The sequence below is a fragment of the Macrosteles quadrilineatus genome, unplaced genomic scaffold (genome assembly GCF_028750875.1).
Source record: "Macrosteles quadrilineatus isolate MER2022 unplaced genomic scaffold, UCM_ALF_1.0 Scaffold_1__1_contigs__length_201487025, whole genome shotgun sequence".
In the NCBI taxonomy this organism is placed as follows: domain Eukaryota; kingdom Metazoa; phylum Arthropoda; class Insecta; order Hemiptera; family Cicadellidae; genus Macrosteles; species Macrosteles quadrilineatus.
This window is the reverse complement of record NW_026542594.1, coordinates 120,218,638-120,243,554: the sequence shown is the minus strand read 5'-3', so window position 1 is coordinate 120,243,554 and position 24,917 is coordinate 120,218,638. Positions and strand designations below refer to the sequence as shown.

Genomic DNA, 24,917 nt, shown 5'->3' with positions numbered 1-24,917 from the left:
AGCAGGAAAATACAACTCAAATACCCGAGCAAGGTATTGTGACGTACTTTTCCACACTGAAACATATAACACTAGTTTACATGCCAGGTTCAAGTACCACGTGCTATACAGCACATTTAGTTTCCGGATAGGCCTCAGTACGGAGATTTGGGTTGGCCTTCCAGGGTTCGCGACAAGATGTTACTTTCACGCTCAGCCGTGCCGTCGCCTTGGCCGAGGTTTACCGCGTCGGAGATCTCGAGCATCTGGTTCATCACACAGACGTCCGTGGTCCGGAATAATCCTCACGGACCGGTCACTGCCCCTTCCACCGCAGTGAGACGTGGTGGCCCTCCATGGAAGCTAGTCGCCACCCCCGAAATCGTTTTCGTGTTCAGCACACGACATCCAGCCAGGCACTTGGGTTCTGCACACCAAGTATGGGTTGACTCCGTCTGCCGTTGTAGTCTGGGGTCCACTGTCGCCCTCCTGTCGTCACAGCCACAGGCTGAGGCTCATTCCGCCCCCCCACTCGTCGTAGTAGGCTGGGGCTCATCCGGCCTCACCTGGCCGTCGTTGCAGGCTGGATCTGTTGTGACCACCGTTGGTGCTACCGCAGACTCTAGTCATACTTCCCATCCGTCGCCGCTGTCGTCTGGGCATCTGGTTTCTCACACAGATCCCTGTCGGTGCTGTCGTCTGGGAATCCGGCTCATCGCACGGACCACTGTGTCTGCCGTCGTATAGGTGTCCTGCTCGTTGCAGGAATACCGTCGTTGCCGTCGTTTGTTCGGGCGCCATAAATGTGACGTACTACGTGGGGGCTTGAGACTATCGTATGGGAATCCGGCTCATCGCACGGACCCCTGTCTCTGCCGTCGTTTAGGAATCCTGCACGTTGCAGGGATACCTGTCGTCTCAGTCGTAGGTGTGTCCTCCTCGTTGCAGGAACACTAGTCGCTGGTGTCGTATCGTGGGAATCCGGCTCATCGCACGGACCCCTGTCGTTCTCGTCGTCGTATGCGGATCCGGCTCATCGCACAGACCCCTGTCGTTGTCGTCGTCGTATGGGAATCCGGCTCACCGCACGGACCCCTGTCATTGTCGTTATCGTATGGGAATCCGGCTCACCGCACGGACCCCTGTCACTGCCCCTTCCACCGCAGTGAGACGTGATTACCTTCCATTGTCATTAGTCGTCATCCCCGAAATGTCTACATGTCCACATGTAGCCCCAGGAGAATCTGGTTCAACACACAGATCCCAGCGTCGTGGTGGTACCTGGGGAGCTCCGCCTGCCGCTGTAGTCGTGGTTCGGATCACCCACCTAACGTCGCAGCTACTACGCCTTCACTGCAGGCTGGGCGTCCATCGTGGCCCCAATCGAGACTACAGCCGGTAGTCCTCGGCCTTGGGGATCCGGTTTATCACACGGTCCCGTGTCACTGCCCCGTCCACCGCAGTGAGTCCCGTGGTGGCCGTCCGTTCGTCGTTGTTGAGTGCCACCCCCGATGCGAGCTAGTCCTTGGGTTTACAACACGCCAAGATCCACCACAACGGTTCAACACTTGTTGGGTACACGTTGGCCAAGTCCCGGTTGTCTCGCTGGCCGTTGTTCTCCGTTGCAATGGTTGGTTTATCACGCAAACACTGCCGCTGGATAATCAATCGAAGAACACCGAAGCTGGCCAACAGCGTGATGTGAGTTCCTCTGGTTGGTTTATCACACAACCCCAGTCGTTCAAGAATCGTAGTAGGCTAGCTGACTGCTCTACGTCAATCTTCCGTCCGCTAACAAGTCGCTGATTCCAGTGTCGTGAGTTGCTTGTCAATCTAGGTAGGTTTAACACGCTACCACAGCTGCTGAAGCGTCGATGAACTCCATGGTCGTCACCAAAGGTAGGTTCAACACGCTACCACAGCTGCCGAAGACACGCTGAGTCCACGCCGACTCGCCAGTCCCAGACCATAGGACAACAATATCCAATTCGCACCAAAACAATCTCATCACCTGTCGTAAGCTCATAACACAAAATATTAAAACACATAAAAATCATTAAACAGGAAATATTACTCAAAGGGTTAGTTACGGATTATCTCACATGACACTAACCAAACATCGTTAAACAGAGATTAAATTACCAGACAGAATGAATAAAATGCTTAGTTACTTCACACGAAAATAGCTAAAGTTGGAGGCCATTCCAACGAAGCAAACAAACTCCACTTTTAGTAAAGCAACTAAGGCCGAAACAAGTTATCCACTTCTGGTTTACATCAATCTCAAAGGCTTTATGGCAAACCCGTTGTTAAAACCATAAAACATCGTAACACACAGGCCTAAGGCCAATACTACCAACACGCCATGCGTGCCGATCGGGACGTGCTAAACTAGCACAACTAATCATAGTAGCCACTGACTACTACTAATAAATTCGTATGATGAGATTAAATTGTTTTGGGCTTACTAAAATGGATTAAAAATACACTGGCCTCGTAATATTTATTCGTTACGTTATGGGTTTAACACACCATCATAATCAAGTCGACTTTGCCTAAGTCCATTGGTTTGTCCATTGGATTATAAAACGCTGGAAAATGAATATCAACAGTTAAAGAATACAAAATTTGATTGTATTCATTGTTTTCCTTCTCTACAAAATGGTGCAGCGAGTCAGTGGAAAACGGTTGGTGAACATGTTGTGGCTCAAAACAATAATCAAGAGATTAGTTTTGAAAGTAAAAACCCTTTTGCTGTCCTACAAAACAGTAATGAAGAAAATACTGACACTAATCAATCAAGCAATTTTTGTAGGCCAAAAGATAAAACAAATTGTCAACAACAAAAAAGCAGTGAAAATAAAGCACGAACGAATAAGTCAAAACTCATCATTTTGGCAGACAGCCACGGAAGAAACTTAGGCCACCTCATTGAACAAAGAACTAATTTCAATGTTTGCTCTTTTGTGAAACCAAACGCTACGTTCAGTAATGTGGTTGAATGTGCTAGAGAGAGGATCAGTGGCTTTGGAAAGGAGGATTATCTTTTGGTCATTGGAGGCACTAATGACGTGGAATTCCATAACCCTGAGCTTCTAAATAAAGTGAAAAATGTCATTGAGATATCTAATCATACAAATTTAATGATTGCTTCCCTGCCATGGAGACATGACAAACCAGAACTGGATGTTAAAATTGGAAAAATTAATAAAGATTTGGAGGACATTGTGGCTTTGCACTCAAATGTTTCCCTACTGCCCCTTCATCTTTTACCCCGACACCTATTTGCATCTCATGGACTGCACTTCAGCAACAGGGGTAAAATCAAGCTGGCTGAAAAGTTTAAAAAAATAGTTAGAGCCAACGAAGCAGCAGAAGAGAAGTCTACTCTGAATTTTGACAACAAGAAAATTAATATTGTTGAAACAAACATGAGAATCATGATAGACAAAATGAGAGATGACCGGTCAGTGGGTTTTGCCCACACCATTTCTAGGGATTTTGCAGATCCCAAACATATGTCTGCTGGAGTTGCTGTTATCTTCAGAAATAAATTTGGAAGACCTCAGTCAAATGACTACATTTCTGACAGATTGACTAAACAATGTGATAATGGAGCAACAATCTTCAGTCTGGTGACAAAGGAAGTATACTGGGGGAAAACCATCGAGGCTGGAGTATGACAATGCATTTAAACAGCTGACGGAACAATTCAAATCAAGTGGACTTAAGACTCTTGTGTGTTCACCGATGGGTTGCGTAAGAGACCTAATCCAACCAGACCATTTCGCCCATTAGTGAGGTTTCATGGGCTTTGGATGGGTCACAGAGCACAATGGGAGTGTTTTGTGACCTATCCAAGGCATTTGACTGTGTCAACCATGATATACTTTTAAAAAAGCTAAAAATTTATAACTTTTCAAAAGAATCTGTTTTATGGTTGGCTTCATTCTTGACAAATCGATTTCAAAGAACAGTAATTTGTAAATATAATGAAAAATCAATATCAGAATGGGAAAAAATTACAGTTGGTGTTCCCCAAGGGTCAATTCTCGGACCTTTACTCTTTATTTTATATATAAATGACTTGCCTAAAAATGTTTCCAACAACCTTGTTTTATATGCCGACGATACAACTGCAGTTGTCAAATCTAAAAATGATTCAGAACTATCTCTCAAAGTTAAACAAGCCCTATCGGAATTGGAACGGTGGTTCAATATTAACGGTTTAAAAATGAATCAAGATAAAACCCAATCGGTAAAGTTTTGTACTGCTCAGGCAAGAGAGTTTAGTGACCAAAATTTATGTGTTCAAGATGATGCAAAATTTCTCGGATTGTACGTAGACTCAAATTTAAATTGGAACAAAAGCATTGAAAATTTGATTAGTAGACTGAATTCGGCATGTTATCAAATGATATGTTTAAGAAACACAATTGACTTAAAAACTCGTTTGATGTTATATTATGCATACTTTTATTCAATTCTTCAGTATGGAATTGAATTCTGAGGCTTTGCATCAAACATTGATTTAATTTTTAAGATACAGAAAAGGTTTTTAAGAATAATGATATTTGCACCTTGGAGAACATCATGTAAACCTATTTTTAAAGAATTAGGGATAATGACTGTTCCGAGTTTAACAACTTTTAAAACACTTTTGATGGTGGAGGGAAATTTTGAAAAATTATGTAGTGAGAATGTCAAGCATAAGTACGATACTAGGTTTAAATATAATTTTCAATATCCGCGGCACCGTCTTTCATTAGTAGAAAAAACTCCGACATACATGGGCAAAAAATTGTTTAATAAATTGTCTCAAGAGCTCAAAAACAGAATACAGTCTAAGCATTTCAAGAGCAGCCTTACTAATTTTCTTTTAAGGAAAACATATTATAGTATAGATGAGTTTTTATGTGATCAAGATGTGTAATTATTTGGTATTTTAAATGCAATGTTTAAGTTTATCTATTTTGTCTACAACAATTATTTCTATTTTCATAGTGTTAGTTTATTTTATTCTTTTATAACTCCTTAGTTTTAAGGTATTTGTATACTGTGTTGACAATGTCACCTGTTTTATAGCATTGCTATATTTTGTAAACATTATGTGACAATAAAGATTTATTTATTTATTTAACAACGAGTGAAAATATAAAATCTAGTAAAACTGATTTTAAAAACTAGTATTTTACACCCTGGCAATAATTAACTCGGTTTACCTTATATCTAATGAAATATAAGACTTACAATTTGTATTGAAGTGTCACACGAGTTAACTATGCTTCACCAATAAACTATTATGACGATCTCGGTACTCTACTTTAGTACGTAAGAGCTCTCGAGTGTTCGTTGTCGTGGCTGGTGAGGAACTAACTTTCTTGCTTGCCGTCTGAGGGTTCCTCGGTTCATCCCTCTCGCTCCCCTCTCTAGCAAAGTAGGAGGCTCAGCTGATCAGGAACGTCTGCTGTTTCTTAACCCGAAAAAAAGCTAGCCGGCCGCCGTCGTCTGCAGCCGCTAAATCGTCAGTCGCTCGAGCTTTTTGTTGATGTTGACTGTAGGTTATGTTGTGTTTGTTTCACACGAAAATGAGTTTTAACTTCAAGATGTCGGTTTATATTACTCACTCCGCATTTCCTCACGTCTTTGAAACGGATTATTGGCCTAAGGCCATGATCTGCGGGTTTACTAAGTGTAGAAAGTTTCTTTAAAGTACCAAGCCGGGTTGAGCCCTAGCTTGCGAAACACATCGCTGGTGAGTCAATAAGCTATAAAACACTGTATACGGTTTATGTCACGCTCATGAAGTTTTAATAACTCTCGTTCTACACTTATTTGTTACCAAACACAACAGTGTATCATGCCTATAGTTACTAGTGATGTTATAACTAAGGTTAGCCTTCTAACCTATAACCTTAGTTAGGGGCTGGTAGGCTATGCCCAGGGATAGGCTAGACATAGGAATAGGCTAGTTTGACCCCCCCTCAAAATAGGCACGTTACAGTATTACAGAAGAATCCAAAATCAACAACATATCACTAAACACTGTCAAGTTCAGATATACATATTGCTTTTTCTACACTTTTAAACGAAATAGACGAGGAATTAAACATCAAATGTTTTGAGCTGAGTGCCATCACAGCAACAGTTATGTGAAAATGTGGATTCTATAATAGACAATAGGGCTGTAAAAAAGCTACTGACTCAACATTAGGGAGAAGAGTTGTGTTTTTCCCAACCCCTCAATCGATCAAAATCTCCCACGGCTAAATTTCCAACGATCGCAACAAATCATGTCCAGAGAAAATTCCATTTCAAATCGAATCCAGTCTCGTTGAACGGGCAAACATTTCTGAGAAGCCACCCTTCCTAAGATAATTGGAAAGAGTATTAATGTTATTTTTCTATAATCAATGGCAAAAGTGTTAATTTAAGGGTCTTGAATTTTGGAACGGGTAAAGTTACTCTTACATGCTGCTATAGATTTGCCAAATTTAACCAGCTTTTTGTAAGTTATTTGTCGATAAAATATTTAAATTAATGACATTTGTATAGTAATTTATTAATAGCTAGAATATGTTTTATAAACTAAAGCCAGAGTAAACAAAAACGAACTCTTGTCAATTTAAGTGGTACACTTATATTTTGTTTCTAAATTAAATGGAGGATAAAAAAAACATTTTGACAGCATTTTCAAGGAACCATAATTGTCTCTTCTGCATCCTGATCCCGTCGCAAGGCACGGGTATAGCAGCTAGTCACTATAATAAATTTGAACTACTGTACTGGAATTGGTACCAACCTGAGATATCATCACCAGAGCCTCGACTTGAGATGATTTGCAGGAGTTGAATTGCTGCCTCACTGACTGACATGAATCTTGGTGGTTCATACTCACGCTTTTTTTTCATTAAACTTTCAACAGTCGGTTCTTTAACTCGGATATCTAGAAAATAATTTTCTTTATTATTAGTAACTTTTGTACTTACACTTATGTAGTAGGTACCTTCATAAAAGGATAGACTAGACACCTGCTTTCAAGGTCATAAGTTTGCAACGTGGATTTAAATCGAGCAGACACCAATCTGGGTTCTAAGAAAGAGAGAGAGAGATAGGGAGAAAGATTAGAGATTTTTAAGGAACGATTTTTCAACCACGAGACAGCTCCTATGTCCAATAGTTATATCCTTTGATAATCATCCATTAAATGTGGTTGTAATTGGCATAATTATCACACCTTTTGCTAAGACTTAAGACTAAACAAAAGGCCAATGCTCAGAATCGTAGTAACAGTTCCAAAATTATCGTCAGACATCTTCATTAGGGTGGGTCAAAAAATTCACTATTTTTTTCCCGAGTTGTAATACCTTGGAAAAGTTGTTAAATTGTAAGACCAAAACAGGGTAAAAATATAAAAAATATTGGTTGTTATCTTCCGGTCGCGCATGTGCTCTAAAGTTTGAACAAAAAATGAATAACTCATATTTTATCAGAAATGTTTACAATTTTTAAATTTTTTATTTTTATATTAATTTAGGTGTTCACGTAAGGGCTGCTGATATATTAAATATTTAAGTAAATAAGTACAACTGAGCACCCTGTATATTATATTTTATAAAAAGAAGTAATTTTTATTTTTAATATGTAATAGTTGAAAATTTCATCAACAAGACTAAGAAATTTATATTTAAATAATAGTATTGTATGTTAATATCTTACGGTCGCACATCGGCTGCAAATATTGCCAAAAATCAAGAAAAACTTCAGTTTGTACTAGTCTTATTTAAAATATAATAATCAATATCAAAATGTAATACCAAAAATCTGTTTGTACACATCCAGATAGTAACTTAACAAAAACTACAGACAATGTCAGAACTGATCTTCCGGTCGCGCATAGCAATACAAATTCACTTTAGCGCGGCACTTTTGGGTCAGTGACCCGGGCGACGCCATTTGATTCCGAAGTTAAAGATTCTGAAATTGAACAGGCCTCCTTGAGTTGATCACCCTGTATAATAGTTTTGCCAGCACATCTGAAAATATGCAAACCAACTGCTGTTCTTTATATAATAAAGTTTCAACTGACCACTATAAGATCCCCGTGCGTAGAACGGGCACACAGCTAGTTTAATCACTATGTTAGTATATTATTTTATTTATTTATATCATTGCATAACTATGAAATTTTTACTGGCAAAGTATTGTAACAATGTATTTACTTACTGAAATAAACATGATTTTGATTTGATTTTATGTGATTTAAAAATATTCCCGTGGCGGAGCACGGGCGGCTAACTAGTTGTATGTTAATGTCTTCTGGTCGCGCATCGGCTGCAAATATTGCTAAAAATTAAGGAAAACTTCAGTTTGTACTAGTCTTATTTAAAATATAATAATCAATATCAAAATGCAATACCAAACATCTCGACACTACATGTTAAGATTGTCTGACGAGGTATGTTTAGCCATTACTTGTCATATTAACGCAATCCTGGGGCTATGAAAATGAATTTTAACCAAACATCTGTTTGTAAACATTCAGATAGTAACCTAAAAAAAACAACAGACAAAGTCAGAATTGACCTTCCAGTCGCACATAGCAATACAAATTCACATATCCAGATACTCGCCATCTCGAGAAGGTAAAGTTTGGTACTACTGAACGTCAAACACTGATCTCAATTAAGATTCATCATCACCTACGATAAAATGTTTGTATGTTTCCCACTCATTAGCAATTATCTGCACAACTTGCAAGTGGATTTCCCTATGATTGTTCTGGTGGGATAAATTATTTTGATCGGAACAAACAGTTTCCGTCCCCTACTTTCGGTATTATTTCACGTTCCATCCATACCCTAACTCAAACTCAATTACCTTTTTCCTTTGGATCATTTTGCATGAAAAATAACACATATTTCGAAAATACAAATTTATATTGTAGTTACACGTATTCGTAATCGCCATCTCCAGAAGGTAAAGTTTGGTACTGCTTAACGCCAAACACTTACCTTGAGTAATATTGATCACCTATGATAAAATGTTTGAATGTTTCCCACACATTAGCAATTTTCTACACAACCTGCAAGCGGATTTCACTATGATTGTTCTGGTGGCCGTAGGGAATAAATTATATTGATCGGAATAAACAGTTTTCGTCCCCTACTTTGGGTATTATTTCATGTTCCATACTCAAACCTAAAATCAATTAGCACTTTCCTTCAAATCAGTTCGCAGGAAAACTAATACAGTATACGAAAATAAAAAATTTACACCAAAACATAGGCTACAAAATATTGTTTAAATAACACATTTTGGTATAATAAGTTAACAAATACACTTTTCCTTGATCGAAATCGTGTCTGTTTTTAACAGGAACTTCTAGATTAATAATTACATACCGAAAGTGAGATACATAGGCTATCTATATTATGTGTTCACTATGCTGAATGAATATATCGAAGTAACCTCTCTGAAAAGTCTATAGTAAATTGCAGTTATACAGCTAAATGACTTTCTAAATCATGCACATATTTCTGCATAAATATTGTAAAATGTTTTATCCAGTTGCTGTAAACTACTATTAATTTAACAAAATATGGACACGGCTCAAATGGGCAACGTGCTCTTCTGCACTTGTATTATTTTGTATTGTATTACACAGTCGAAGATTTTTCCAATGATTGAAAACATGTATGACAATAATCTCATGAACTGTATGTAATAATGATGATCTGTAGATTAATATGATAAAATATAGGCAAAAGTGGTGAAAAAGGCAGACAACAACCCGTACAACAGATATTAGATAGTTCAATAAGAAATTGTTGTAAGAGTTCTGTGATAAAAGGAATTTCCACTGATTTCGTAATAGAACGTTATATGTTATAGCAGTTTTAAAATCAGAAAATAACATTGCAAATACATCATTTGGAGAACTCAGAAACTCCCAATAAATGTGTGTTGCTTAAAGTACAATTTAAAAATTAACAGCTGTTTCATTAAAAAGTATTATCCACATGGCCAAAATGTAAACAAATGTGTCGAGGGATCTTTAAAGGCTTCTGGGGCAGAGCCCTAAGGGACTTTACTTCGTGTTTCTTTTGATAACTCATCTACAGACCAAGGCCTTTCTTTGGAGACCTCTACCAAGTTTCTACGTCCAGCCGTTCTCTCAAATTAGTGGAGACAAAGTTTCCAAATAAATATTTAGATTCTCCCATGTTAATCTTATGGGAAAAAACCTAACTTTGATGGAATATCCTGCCCAAACTAATAAAGATTTCAAAAAACTAAAAACACTTTGCAAAACTACAGATCAGGGCCATTCTTTTGACACTTTAATCATCAAAATCGGTCCAAAAATGTGGGAGGAGTTCTGTTTACAAAGCGTATTAGCGTATTATGTATATAGATGCCAATCCCGTACGAAGGACGGGTACTCTGCTAGTAAATATATATATATGAATATTGAACGGATGGTGTTTTTGGCCTCTAGGGACCTCAAAACAAAAAAGTAAATCGGTCCCGGGTCCAGGTCTTAACATGAGTACTACGGTAATAGCTTATTTCCTATATGGGAAATTCGCTAAAAAATGCTGCGATCACGAAAATTGGATGTGATGAATACAAATTACAAAATGTATGTACCTAAAGCTAATACTACTTATCAACAAGTAGGATAACCAAATCACACATGCCTTAAAGTTTTTAAGGTAAAAATCTCTTCCAGAAAATTAGGTAGAAAGTAAAATTCCTATTCCAAAGCACAACTAGAATCCTGTCCATCCCTAGTAGAAAAAAAATGCATAGCATGTCAAACAAAGACTTGCCTAGCAAACAGAGAGTGTGCAAACCGCGACTTTTGTTGCTACAGATTTTACTGTAGAAGCTGTCGGGCTGCCAAGAATCAGTCCAGTAAGGTATTGAGACGGTTTCCCCAAAATTGTACAACTGCAAACAAAACATTGAATTAATATCCTGCAATAGTCACACACCATGGTGCGTAGTTAAGGTAAAGATGGATGAAGTATGAGTGTAGGTTTATTATTCTAGACCACAAATTCAACATTGGCAAGGGACAGGGACGTAGCTAGAGTAAATTGCGCCCTTGGCAAATAGTACTGGACCAAGGAGGGTCTGGGGGGTCAACCCCTCATCCAAAGAGGGGTCTTGGTTTTTTGCAATTTTAGGTGCCAAATTGTAAGTTTTGCGTGTTTTAGCACGTTTTTTTACAAATATCTCATAATAATTTGAAATGTTAAGATTTATGTTTAAGCAAGTTTTTTTAATATCTCTTAGATTTTTTTATGTAGCATAGCTGCAGAATATTCGGCCACAACGATTATTTAAGAAAGAGTCTTCAGTAGTGCCGCGATATAATTTTGTTAGGGAAATGCCTTTTTATTTATTTTTTTTTACTCTAATTTTCTGTACACAAATGATAAACAACACACTTTGCTAAGTTTATAATTTTTGTGCAGAGAATTTATGTTTGTTTTCAAAAAAAAATTAAAAGGCATTTCCCTAGAGAACAGTCATCTATATCTATATACTTATTTAATACCCAAGCAGGTTTTTTGTGACGATTACTCCTCCAAAACTACTGAACCGATTGACTTGTTTTTGGTGTCATTGGAAAGAGTGTAGGCCTAACGTGAAGTTGTGCAAGAAACTTTCTTTTTAGGGAAATAATTAGAGAGTGAGGCCTAATTTTCGTCGGTGTTAATTTAGCCTTTTAAAGTTTCGTATTTCTCCATAAGATTAACATGGGAAACAAAAATTGTTATGAAATTCCAGCTGTTTTCAGAAATTAAAAGTGAGAAGAAGAACATATGTTAATTGTAAACAGTCAATAAGTTTGCTAATTTAACAGTTTTCTACAAACATTTACTGACTTGGTTGAAATGAAATATATACTATTTGAATTAGGGTTGGCGTAAATATTACAATTGAAAAAAGCGAGAGCCTGGATAAATTGATATATTACTAGGTGGCGTTCGCTGAGGCATCCACAAAATTGAGCGGAGTCATCAAGGGTTTATATTATATTGTTTTGGTCATACTGCAGTAATACCAGTCGTTTTTAATGCATGCGTTGCTGGTCTAAAGTAGCATTTTTACTCTTTAGGAAGTAAAAATAGTTTTTATCCTCTATGGAGTAAAAATCAGCTTTTGTCAACTCAGTTGTAAATTACTATTATAAACTATTGCATGTATCGAAATATGTATCGATTCGTGCTTCGTAATTATTTTAACCTACAGTCTACAGTCTCTTCCCATAGTGTTTAAGCATTGCAGATACATTATTCCATTCCCACACTCAACACGCTCACCTTTACTACTTCCTTCACCACCCCCTACGTCGTGGACCTATTTTCCTCTCTCCCCATAACATTTTAGGATTGCAGGATGCATTAATGTAATTGCCAAAGACGGTTCACACACTCTGCACTGCAAGCCTTACTACTTCCTTCACCCTTTCCTACATCATAGACTTGTTTCCTTCCCTTCTCATAGCCTTTTTGGATTAAAGATACATCAATCTAACTGCCATAGACGGTTTTCACACTATGCTCATACTTTACTACTTTATAAGCCATTTCCTACATCGTCAACCTGTTTTCATCACTTTCCATAGCAATTTAGTATTTTAGATACCTTAATATAATTGCCACAAACATTCCCCACACTCCGCACTGCTAGCCTTTACTACTTCTTTCACCATTTTCTATGTCGTGGGGATGCTTCCATCCCTTCTCATAGCATTTCAGCATTGAAGATACATTAATCTAACCGCTAAAAACGGTTTGCAGTTCCCACACTCCACACTGCTCACCTTACTACTTCCTTCACCTCTTCTTACGTCGCGGACATGTTTCCCTCTCTTCCCATAGATTTTTAAGATTGTAGATACCTTAATCTAATCGTCATAAACAGATCCCACACTCCGGACAGCTCACCTTGACTACTTCCTTTTCCTTCACCACTTCATACGTCTCGGACCTTTTCTCTCCCTTCCCATAGCATTTCAGGATTGCAGATACCTTGATCTAATCGTCATAAACAGTTCCCACACTCCGGACAGCTTGCCTTGACTACTTCCTTCATCATTCCTACGTCGTGGACCTGTTTTCCTCCCTTCCCACAGCATTATATGATAGCAGATACCTTTATCTAATTGTCATAAACAGTTCCCACACTCCGGACAGCTCGCCTTGACTACTCCCTTTATCACTTCCTACGTCGCGGACCCGTTTTCCTCCCTTCCCATAGCATTTTATGATTGCAAATACCTTCATCTAATCGTCATAAACAGTTCCCACACTCCGGACTGCTCGTATTTACTACTTCCTTTACCACTTCCTACATCACGGACCTGTTTTCCTCCCTTTCCATAGCATCATAGGATTGCAAATACCTTAATATAATGGTCATAAACAGTTCCCACACTCCGGACAGCTCGACTTGACTACTTCCTTCATCACTTCCTACGTCGCGGACCCGTTATCCTCCCTTCCCATAGCATTTTATGATTGCACATACCTTAATCTAATCGTCATAAACAGTTCCCACACTCCGGACTGCTCGTATTTACTACTTCCTTTACCACTTCCTACGTCACGGACCTGTTTTCCTCCCTTCCCATAGCATCATAGGATTGCAAATACCTTAATATAATGGTCATAAGCAGATCCCACACTCCGGACAGCTCGCCTTGACTACTTCCTTCATCACTTCCTACGTCGCGGGCCCGTTTTCCTCCCTTCCCTTATAGTTTTTGGAATGCAGATACCTAAATCTTATCGTCATAAACAGTTTCCACACTCCAGACTGCTCACCTTTAGTACTTCCTCTAGCACTTCCTACGTCACGGACCTCAAGCTAGTGTCGTCATTTGATTATATTTATGATTCATACCGTTTCTATTCTAATAATATGTGGAATAATGCTATCAGCGATTTCTTTATCTACTGCATTCAAAAGTTAACAGCTGATCATATGCCTTTGTTTATGTGTCAAATACTGCTTCCATAAGGATTACATTGAAACTTTGAGACCCAGTGGGGCGGATTCCTGAGAGTTATTTTTAACGCCATATAGATGTTGGCACTCACCGATATGGTCTTTTTCACCATCCAAAATTTGAAAACGATTGATTCAGCCGTCTAGGAGGAGTTTGCGTATTACGAAATGCATAAAAGTCGACGTATAAGAGCTTCGCTCGCTTCGCTCGCTCCGCTCAAAAAAGAAAACTGAACTAACACTGTGCTGCATTTCTTAGTAATCATTGAAAGACCCCTTTTGCAAACTATGGAAACATAGGAAAGTCATAGACCACCAAGGAGAAGAAATATAAATAATGTTTTTTTTTAGAATTTATAATTGTTATTATTATGGACAACCTAATGCGGCAATGAGATAGGCTATTTGTAAGAAAACACTAAAAAACAAGATCAGCTTTTGAAAAATGATAAGATAATGATAAGACAAGAAATGTTATTAGTCCAGTCTTAAAATACCTTAAATGGCTTAAAATACCTACTTTGTATGGTCGCCATTTCAAAGAAAAGTATAAAGTATAATAGTACTGTCACTACACTTTTTGGCGACAAGTAAAAACCAAAATAATGACATTATGTTCAAAAATTTTTTAAATTATTATTCAATCTGTTTCTATCATTCAACCTACACTACTTTCATTACATTTGACTGGACCACAATGGATGCTGACCAGATCAAGGAATTCTTATAAGTTTTTCAACAGCAACAACAAGAACAGTTTCAACAATTATTTTCACATTTCACAAAGCACAAGAAGTGGAGGTATCAGTAAGTCTTACAAATATTGCTCCGTTTGTAAATTTCAAACCTAGACGTGAAAAGTTTTCTTATTATCTAGAAGGCTTTGAAAATTACTATACTCTGAAAGGTGGTAATAGTTGTTCAGTGCGTCGTTGGTGGTGTCGGACAACAATAGTGTACTCGTGCATGTAGGTTGACGCAAAAGTAACATCTTAAGGCCGACGGTAGGATCGAACAACAAAGCCAGCAATAATAGGCAAGCGAACCCTGGACATACTCGAGATAAGAAGTTGGTAGTACTACTAGGGTACTTACGTGTCTCAATATTTATTTGTGTTAGAGTTATGTTTTTTGTTTATCGCTCGCTTGCGAGTCGCATATACGAAGTAGGCTGACCACAGGTCCAATGCACAGTCTCGGGAGACCGTTGTGGGCGAACCTTCCGCTCACTGTCGACTGATGTCTTGCCCACTGTCCGGCTAGTCTCTGCTATATTCCCCCCACCTCTACTTCAGGGCTCCGAGACAGCCGCGGCTGATTCCCGAACTAGAACTAACGACAATGCCAACACCGATCATTGTTTCTGTCATACCAATGTCACGTAACCGCCGCACTCAAACGGTTCGTGGATTGGAAAAATGACCCCTATCAAAATTTGACCATTACAAGGTTAATACTTTGGAAATGCAAAATGAATTAGTTTGAACAAAAGACCATGCCATAGGCTACCTTGTCGAATGCCTGGGATATGTCAAGAAATGCTACTACTGTGTGCTGTTCCTCTCAAACCCTTTTGACTATTGTTTCATATATACATAAGATTTGATTCAAAGACAAATGTTTTGGCCGAAATTCAAATTGATGAGCAGGAATTATAACAATAACAATTATAATTATAACAATAAGCCAAGTTTGTTTTCTGTTCTGAAGGAGACTGTAATATTGTTTTTTGTAATAAGATTTTTAAATTGGTTAACTTAAGATATACCTATAAGGCAGTAACATCCGACCACGAAAATGTGTTAAATGACCAACTAACGTTTTCGTCCAATTTTATATATGACACTGCCATAAGGATACAGCAGAGTGGAAGTGTGTTTTCAGAGTGGAAGTGTGTTAGACAGGACTAGGATGTAACCTGAGGTGATAAGATAACGGAAGTACACCACTGCAATGACCACCCGCAGTCTGGACTTAAACTCCGCCGGGTTAGCGTCGTCTGTTGTCGTAACTGATCAGTTAATGTTTCGTGTCCGTAACGTGTTTTGTGTCGTGTGTAAATGTTTAATTATTTTTACGTGTTAAATATGACGCTCTTCATGTGAAGAAAGAAGAAGTCCTTGTACCGCCTGATGATGACTCGACATAGGAGTCGAAACTAGTTGCAACTGCAATTAAATGGATTGCTTGATGGCAGATATTTAAACCTTTTTAATATTATTTGGCAATCCGGAGGCTACTATCCACAATGAACTTTTAAAGTTAAACAGCTGGACGTTGGCTGTTGAGTGTTGAGGCCTAGACCTATTCGCGGCACTAACTGGCATAATGCATAACTTCTCTGAAGTCTAAGACCTCAGATGACGTCAGTGCAGAAGCCACTTTGGTTGATTGTTTGTTCAGCTCCTTCTGTGGACATGTTCCGGGAGGAGAGGGAGGACTGATATCTCTTTTTCTCCTTCTCAGCCTGAATAAGCATCTTCTGCCGGCCTTCGATGTCATGAGTCTTAGCCTTTTTCTGTTTTTCTTGTAACTCGCTGACCAATCAGCGGATGACTTGGTTTTCTTCTCGAATCATGAAGCTGGTGAAGACTGAAGAGAGAAGGGGCTGTCATTCTCGACCCGGCTGCTTGTTTTGAAGTTACTTGTTTGAAGTCTACATCGCTTAGATAAAATTCACGTTCCTACACTATGAAAGCTTGAGTCTGAGTTCAAAGCGTTACATTCACAGTTTTGTGCTTCGTTTATTTTGTATTTTGTCGTTTGGTCAGTGGTGTTAACAACATTTTAGTTGTGTTTCTTAACATTTCACTGCCATTTATGTGATGCCAGTCACATAAATGGTGTCCACAACAGTTGGACCAGTGATTGGATAGTCTGATAGTACTTAGACTGATTTATTCTTGGTTTCATACACTCATCTCGATTCATACTTGGCTTAAAATACCTAATTTGTCTAGATACTAGGCTTAATTATTGCCTATCTTTAAAAACGAATAAACTTTGTCTGCTTCTTACCTGCAGTCCTGTGCAACCAATTGCATTTATAATAGATGCATTGTGTATAACTTGACATGGAATCCCAGATTGTTTAGCTCTAAGAAAGAGGTCAGTATGGGTCGTAGCACTAAAGGGATCCCCAACCACAAGAAACACAATATCCTTAGTGCTGGCATCCTTGAGTATCTCTTCTGATCCTTGCTCTACAAGTTCCCTATCTGCAGGAAGCAGTTCACGGCCATAGAACTCCTCCTAAATAAACACACAGAATATGGATATAACAAGAAAAAAAGTAAGATAATACCATTGAGTATACTAGAGTAACCACTCAATGGAGGTTATTGTTTCCAGAGCAGCGCTGTTGCAGAGTAGCGTCAGCGGCTACTCCACTATCGGGCTTGTCAGTAAGGCAGTTTGGTTGTTTTGTTTTTTATTATTGCTTTCATTTTATGTTGTAAAATGTCATTTTTGTTGATGAAATTTGCTTGTTTGTTCGTAGTTTCGTTGTTTTATAATACATTTTGAATACTAAATGATTAAAAGGTCCTCAGAGGCTCACTGCACTTCCGAAAGACTACTGTGACCCAAGCGTCAGCGGTACGAACTACGTTGCCAAAATCGTTAACAACTATTAGCATTATCTGACCCCTTTTATACGTGTATACTCAATGATAACACCATCATCATGTTAAGGGATTATTGAGGGCATTTCCAATCACGATTAGTGACAAATTAAGGTTTTCACTCAAATAACACAATAGGCATAACATAAATAACAAACTCTTAATCAACAATAAAAGAACTTCGAACAAAGGGGTCAGATATCTGAATCAAACACAGATGGCTGTCAAGCCATTACTAAAATCCGAACCAAACAAAAAATACGAACAAGAGCAAGAGGGTTTGAATAAGTTACAGTAAAGACACATATCTCTAGTTCATAGTAAATAAGTGTTACAATACAATTGACCAGTTACAGACTAATCAGCTCTACTTAGGCATGTGAGGAAGGTAGGTCAGGCTTTATGAGGATTCATCGCTGTAATAAGTTTAAGTGTATATAAGTTATTGAAAATATACGGAATTTACATAAACTAAATTCTGCCTGTTTTCAAATGCTTTGTTTGAGAAACATTTTAGATATGAAAATGATCTAAATCTATTATAAAAAGTTAGTGATTGTGAAGTAGGTACAGTCCACTCTTGCTAATTCAAACACTTGATAAATCGAAACTTTTGATAATTCGAAATGAAGGCTCAGTCCCAAGAGAATCTCTCAATATTTCAAATTTTTACCATGCATTTTGATACACTCGGTATTTCAAAGTCCAAAAAGAGGGCAGGTCAATTTTGAACACGCAGTAATTCGAAGTTTCGTCGGAAAAACACTCTATAATTCGAAGTAACTCAGTAATTCGAAGTTTCGTCGGAAAACACTCTATAATTCGAAGTCAAGCTGTAATTCAAAGTTTCGTCAAAAAAACACTCTATAAATCGAAGTCACGCAGTAATTCGAAGTTTAGTCGGCAAAACACTCTATAATTCAAAGTGATCTCTTCCTGTCATAACAGGAAACTACACAGTACAGTACATCCTGTTCTCACGGTAGTTTTGGACGTTTTGATGTTTGTTTAGTTAGAGCAGTAGTCTGGTTGACTGTGTTTGCTTTTAAACCTGCTGTACTTTTGTAGTTTTTTAAGTGTAGTCTTGTGCGTGTGCGGCGTTGTGCATCATGGAACCTAGGAATAAGTACAAATCTCTTTCGATCGAGGAAAAAAAAGAAGTTATCGCGGCAGTAGAAAGTGGTGAAGTGAAGTCCGAAGTTGCCAAAAAGTTTAAAATCCCTCCAAGTACATTGTCTACCATTTTAAAAAATAAGGACAAACTTTGTGGAGTTAATGCGGTTGCGGGGAGGAAAAGAACGACAAGAGGTGAATATCCTAGGCTAGAAGAGTGTTTAGTGACTTGGTTGAGAGAGTGCAGAAATCAAAATGTACCTGTAGGAGGTTTGATTTTGAAAGAAAAGGCCAAAGCGTATGCAAAGGAACTTAACATTCCCAGCTTTGCGGCCAGTGAAGGGTGGTTGACAAATTTAAAAAAAAGGAATGGAATCTTTTTTAAAAAAGTTTGTGGTGAAAGCGCAAGCGTAAATGACAATGTGTGTGCTGATTGGCGAGCTGAGTTGTCTAAACTAACTGAGGGTTATGAGCCTCATGACATTTTTAATACTGATGAAACAGGCCTTTTTTTCAAATGCTTGCCTGACAAAACATTCACATTCAAAGACGAAAAATTTCATGGTGGGAAACATAGCAAAGACAGATTGACGCTTTTGTTAACAGTAAATATGGATGGCTCTGAAAAGTTAAAACCTCTACTCATCGGAAAAGCTGCAAAGCCTAGGTGTTTTAAAGGTATCCAGTCGTTCCCTGTAACCTATCGTTCGAACAAAAAGGCTTGGATGACGACTGAATTGTTTAATGAGTGGTTATCATCATTGAACAATGATATGAAACGCCAAAACCGAAAGATAATCTTGTTTCTTGACAACTGTTCAGTCCATAATAATCCTCCTAAATTGTCCAACGTGAAGCTCCAATTTTTTCCACCCAACACAACATCAAAGCTGCAGCCACTGGACCAAGGCATTATACAAAACTTCAAGACATTTTACCGCCATGAAGTAGTAAAGATTGTTTTAGATGGCATTGAAAACGACGTAAACCCTAACATCTCTATCTTAACTGCTATGTTGATGGTTGAAAAGGCTTGGAAAAGTGTAGTGCCATCTACAGTATCCAACTGCTTTCGGAAATCTGGATTTTCTATCAACACACAAGTGAATGATGAACTTCAACCTGTGCCACCTACACCTTGGGAAAATCATCCAGTGATAGGGGAGGTTCCATTTGAGGAATTCGTCCTAGTCGATGATGAAGTTGCTGTGTTTGGAGCCCTAACTGATTCTGACATCTTGAATTTACAAGAACCTGAAAATCCAACTGACGATGACGACGATCAGGAGTGCGAACCAGTTACGTTGAAGGAAGCCTGTACGGCTCTAGAGAAACTCCGCCATTTTTCGCTCCAGGTACGTACAGTATGTAAGTGTTATACAGTAGGCCTACTGTACTGTACATTGTACTGTTTAACTAGAATGGCATTTTACAATAGATTTCTTTCTTTACAGAATCAAGTTGGTCCAGAAGTCTTCGAGTCACTATTCGTCCTTGGGAATGTTATTGACGAAGCAAAAATTAATAGTAAAAAACAAAAAAAAATTACAGATTTCTTTGAAACTACAAATATTGTAACTGAAAAATAAGCCGTAAATAAATATTGTAACGTGCTACTGTACTGTATAACTTTGTGTAATAAACAAAATGAACTCTCTGTAATTCGAATGGTCTATTTTTCTCCCGATAAATCGAACTCTTGATAATTCAAAACTCTTATTCTTATTTATTTACTAGCTGTAACCCGCGGGCTTTGCCCCGTTTAACTTCTTAATTTTCAAGATGATCTCGTTCGCATGGCTCAATCACGTCCTGGTTGAAGTTCGTTCGCTACGCTCACTCACCTTTAGGTTGGAGCTCGTTCGCTACGCTCACTCACCTTTAGGTTTAGGGCTCGTTCGCTGCGCTCACTTGCCTTAAGGTTAGCTCGTTCGCTACGCTCACTCACCTTTTGGTTGCAAATTAGCTGTTGTCATAAATGTAAAAGAAATAATAGTGCTGCACCCTGTTGGTAATCCTTGTAACTTTAATGCTATTGAACATCATAGAACAGAACCAACTTGTTTAATTGAAACAGCTGTTAAGATTCATTAATTCCATTTCTCATAAGGTTAATATGGGAAACTCCAGAGCCACTGGGGCGGAGCCGATTGGACGGATCACGAAATTGATGGTGTATAAACCTATTCCATGAAATTCTACACGTATGTACCAAGTTTCGTGGCCATCGGTCCAGCGGTGTCTGAGTTTATCACTGCCAAATATACCAACATCCTCTTTTATACTTATAGATGAACGGCTAGACACGGTGTAAGCCCTTCGGGCGTAGGCAAACTCGGCCTAGTTCTGATGAAGTGCTAAAAGTGTTCCCAGGCTAGTGTCCAAAGAGTAGGCTATAGGAGGTTTTTAGTGGGTAGTCTCTGGGGTAGTCTTTTTAGTGGGACCCGTTGGAGTCCCACTCTACAGGCTAGCCACCTGTGTGCATAAATGCATTTTCCCACCTCTCCCTAAAAAAAAAAAAATCAGGTGATTTTCAAATTGATGAATCAGAGTTAAGAGCTAGGTAATAAAGTTGTCACTTCCAAATGCTTGACTATGGTTGAAAACATTCAGCTGAAGGCTTAATCCACAGTTCATTCCTCTTAAAAAACGTCATATCCGTCCTGCCTTGTTTATTCAGACGTTTAACTTAGGCTATTGAACGGCGATACTTAGGCTGTCTTCAGTAATATTCATCTGTGGTAAAAAATAATGTTACCTAGGTACCTATATTTCGATTCTGGAGGTAAAATTATATAAAGAAAGATAAGTTACGCCTATCAACATTTAAAATTAGTTTGGAGGTACCTACAGTAAATTACCGCATAAACCTACACTCATCTCCATTCATATTTAGCTTAAAATATGTACTGTTAATAATGTTCGATGATATGGCGACCATACATAGTAGGTATTTTAAGCAAAGTATGAATGGAGATGAGTGGCGCGATCTTGTAGTCTTGTTAGTGACTAAGCCGACATTCCTTAGACACAGCTGTTAATTAATATAGCCCATACAGCTAATGGCAACTAATGGACCTACAGTTTATAGTGGAATCCGAACTACATTTATTCCTTGGTATATACGAATTGGTCTAATTATCAGGATAGTAGGCCTACTGCGGATAGTCGTAGTACTCACTCGTGCGGACGTTAATCCACACCAGGGAGTATCACATCTACAGTGCATGCCTAGGCCTATAAATATCCACAATTCGTGACCTCCTAGTAGCTGGATTACAGGACGACACTTGTGTGAACCTGGCAATAACTCCAGCCATAAGTAGTGCGCGCACCCGAAAAAATCTATTGCTGGCCGTTTTGTGGCAAAATACGGCCGCGTAACATATTACCGATGATGTTACCAGATAAAGGACACTTTAACGGACACGACAGTATCAATATCATGTACCTGGGGGATAAGAAAGGGGGCGTAAAGTCAGCAATAAGTAGAGCGCGCGCCCAAAAAAATCTATTGCTAGCTGTTTTGCGGCAAAATACGTCCGCAATCCATATTACCAATAATGCCAACAGATAGAGGACACTTTAACGAACACGACAGTATCAACATTATATACCTAGGGAGTAGAATAAGGGGGGTTAAATCAGCAATAAGTTGTGCGCGCGCCCGCTAAAATCTATTGCCGGCCGTTTTGCGGCAAAATACGTCCGCGATCCATATTACCGATAATGCCAACAGATAGAGGACACTTTAACGAACACGACAGTATCAACATTATGTACCTGGGGAGTAGAATATTTTGGCATTATTGGTAATATGGATCGCGGACGTATTTTGCCGCAAAACTGCCAGGCAATAGATTTCAGCGGGCGCGCGCACATCTTATTGCTGGTTTTACCCCCCTTATTCTACTCCCCAGGTACATAATGTTGATACTGTCGTGTCCGTTAAAGTGTCCTCTATCTGTTGGCATTATTGGTAATATGGATTGGGGACGTATTTTGCCGCAAAACTGCCAGCAATAGATTTTTTCGGGCGCGTGCACATCTTATTGCTGGTTTTACCCCCCTTATTCCACTCCCCAGGTACATAATGTTGATACTGTCGTGTCCGTTAAAGTGTCCTCTATCTGTTGGCATTATTGGTAATATGGATTGCGGACGTATTTTGCCGCAAAACGGCCAGCAATAGATTTTTTCGGGCGCGCGCACTACTTATGGCTGGTTTTACCCCCCTTATTCTACTCCCCAGGTACATAATGTTGATACTGTCGTGTCCGTTAAAGTGTCCTCTATCTGTTGGCATTATTGGTAGGTTCGCGGACGTATTTTGCCGCAAAACGGCCAGCAATAAGATTTTTTCGGGCGTGCGCACATCTTATTGCTGGTTTTACCCCCCTTATTCCACTCCCCAGGTACATAATGTTGATACTGTCTTGTCCGTTAAAGTGTCCTCTATCTGTTGGCATTTTTGGTAATATGGCTCGCGGACGTATTTTGCCGCAAAACGGCCAGCAATAGATTTTTTTCGGGTTCACGTCAATCAGGACGACGCCATCCGTCCCAGTTTAATACCTAGCTCGTATGGTCACCATTTTAAAGTAAAGTATTAAAACAAAGTTATCTTACCAAATTTCCTCTCCCTGCAGCTAAAATTGAGGTATATACTTCCAAATATACCCTTTCTGCATTTTTGACAATAGACAACCCTTTCACAGTAATATCCTGAGGGTCTCCCAGACCTAAGCCAATAATGTAAAACATAACAAATAGGCTATAATTATTATAACTATGCCTATTTTATATTCTTGATTAATGATTTACTAAATTGTGAATAGGCCTAACCTTAATCAATCAGAGTCAATCACAACTAAAAATGAATAGGCCTATTTAAACAAGCTGGACTCTGGACAATACAACATTTTCACTCATGATTAAGTTATTATGTTAAGTTACTTTCAATTTGAAGGTATACCTATTCAAAATAAAAAAATCGCACTGTGTAAAGGTTAATGTAGTGTAACAACCAATATAAATAATTATCAATGATAGGCCCAGGCCTATATAGGTTAGAATCTGAGGTGTAGGAAGCCGGTGGGGCACACGGAAGATTTCTCAGGTGCCGTTTGACGTCACTAACTGCTGCGTCTGAAGAAACAGACAATTTTATAATTTTCTATTATTAAATTAAACTGTCATAACCTAACCAAACTAACCAAACGTGCTGATAATGGAAAAATCGAATAAAGGTTTACTAATTAAAAAAAAATAGTTTTGTTAATAAAATAAAATTATAAATGCCTAAAATTCAATTTTATAATTTTTCAATTATAAAATAACTGTCATAACCTAACCAAACCAACCAAACTTGCTGATGTGAAAAAAATTGCTGATAAAAAGTTAGTGCCGCCGGCGGGATTTGAACCCGGTACTTCCGGTTTATCAGCCCGCAACGCTATCCATTACACCACCCACCGAGGCCGATGGCTCAATACCGTATCGTTGCGGTATTGGTGTTCCCTCAAAGTGATGTCAGCAGTTAGTGACGTCAAACGGCACCTGAGAAATCTTGGGTCTGACTTAGGGGAGGTACGAATGAGGCATTAGTTCAAAATTCCTCCGTGAACAGCGCTGTAGTAGAGAGCACTTTGGCAATGAAGGCATATTAATCGAAGAAGAATCGAAGAAAAATAGTTCTGTTCATAAAAAAAATATAAATGCCTCAAATTAAATTTTATATTTTTTATTATAAAATTAAACTAGCATAACCTAACCGAACTAACCAAACTTGCTGATAATGAAATAATATAATAAAAGTTTATTAATAAAAAAATAATTCTGTTTATTAAATAAAACTAGAAATTACTCAATTAAAGTTTTATAATGACTTAATAGTAAAATTAAAACGTCATAACCGTACCAAACCAACCAAACTTGCTGATAATGAAAAATCTTGGACAAAAAGTTAATGTCACCAGCGGGATTCGAACCCGGCACCTTCCACATATCAGCCCGGGACGCTGACCACTAGACCACCGAGGCCGATGGCTACAGACTGCATTGTTACGGTAATGGCGTTCCTTCAGCTAATAAGAAGTCCACAGCTGTCATCGTAGGCTCTTTTGTACCTCCCCTGAGGAGACGTAGGAATTGGCTAACTCAGGAACTCGCTAA

The 24,917-nt window shown here is 38.6% G+C and overlaps 1 protein-coding gene across 1 annotated transcript in view; it reads right to left on the bottom strand.

Annotated features, from left to right (window-relative positions):
* LOC128983954 (diphthine methyl ester synthase) overlaps positions 1-23,833 on the bottom strand; it is a 46,979-nt gene extending 23,146 nt beyond the window's left edge. Inside the window, exons 1-4 of the mRNA XM_054403234.1 lie at positions 23,373-23,833; positions 17,026-17,259; positions 10,815-10,935; positions 6,782-6,925 (exon numbers count right to left, since the gene is read on the bottom strand). Of these exons, the coding sequence (XP_054259209.1) occupies positions 6,782-6,925; positions 10,815-10,935; positions 17,026-17,259; positions 23,373-23,507 (634 nt within the window). The 5' untranslated portion in view covers positions 23,508-23,833. The remainder of the gene's footprint in view (positions 1-6,781; positions 6,926-10,814; positions 10,936-17,025; positions 17,260-23,372) is intronic.
* Positions 23,834-24,917: the final 1,084 nt, after the last annotated feature.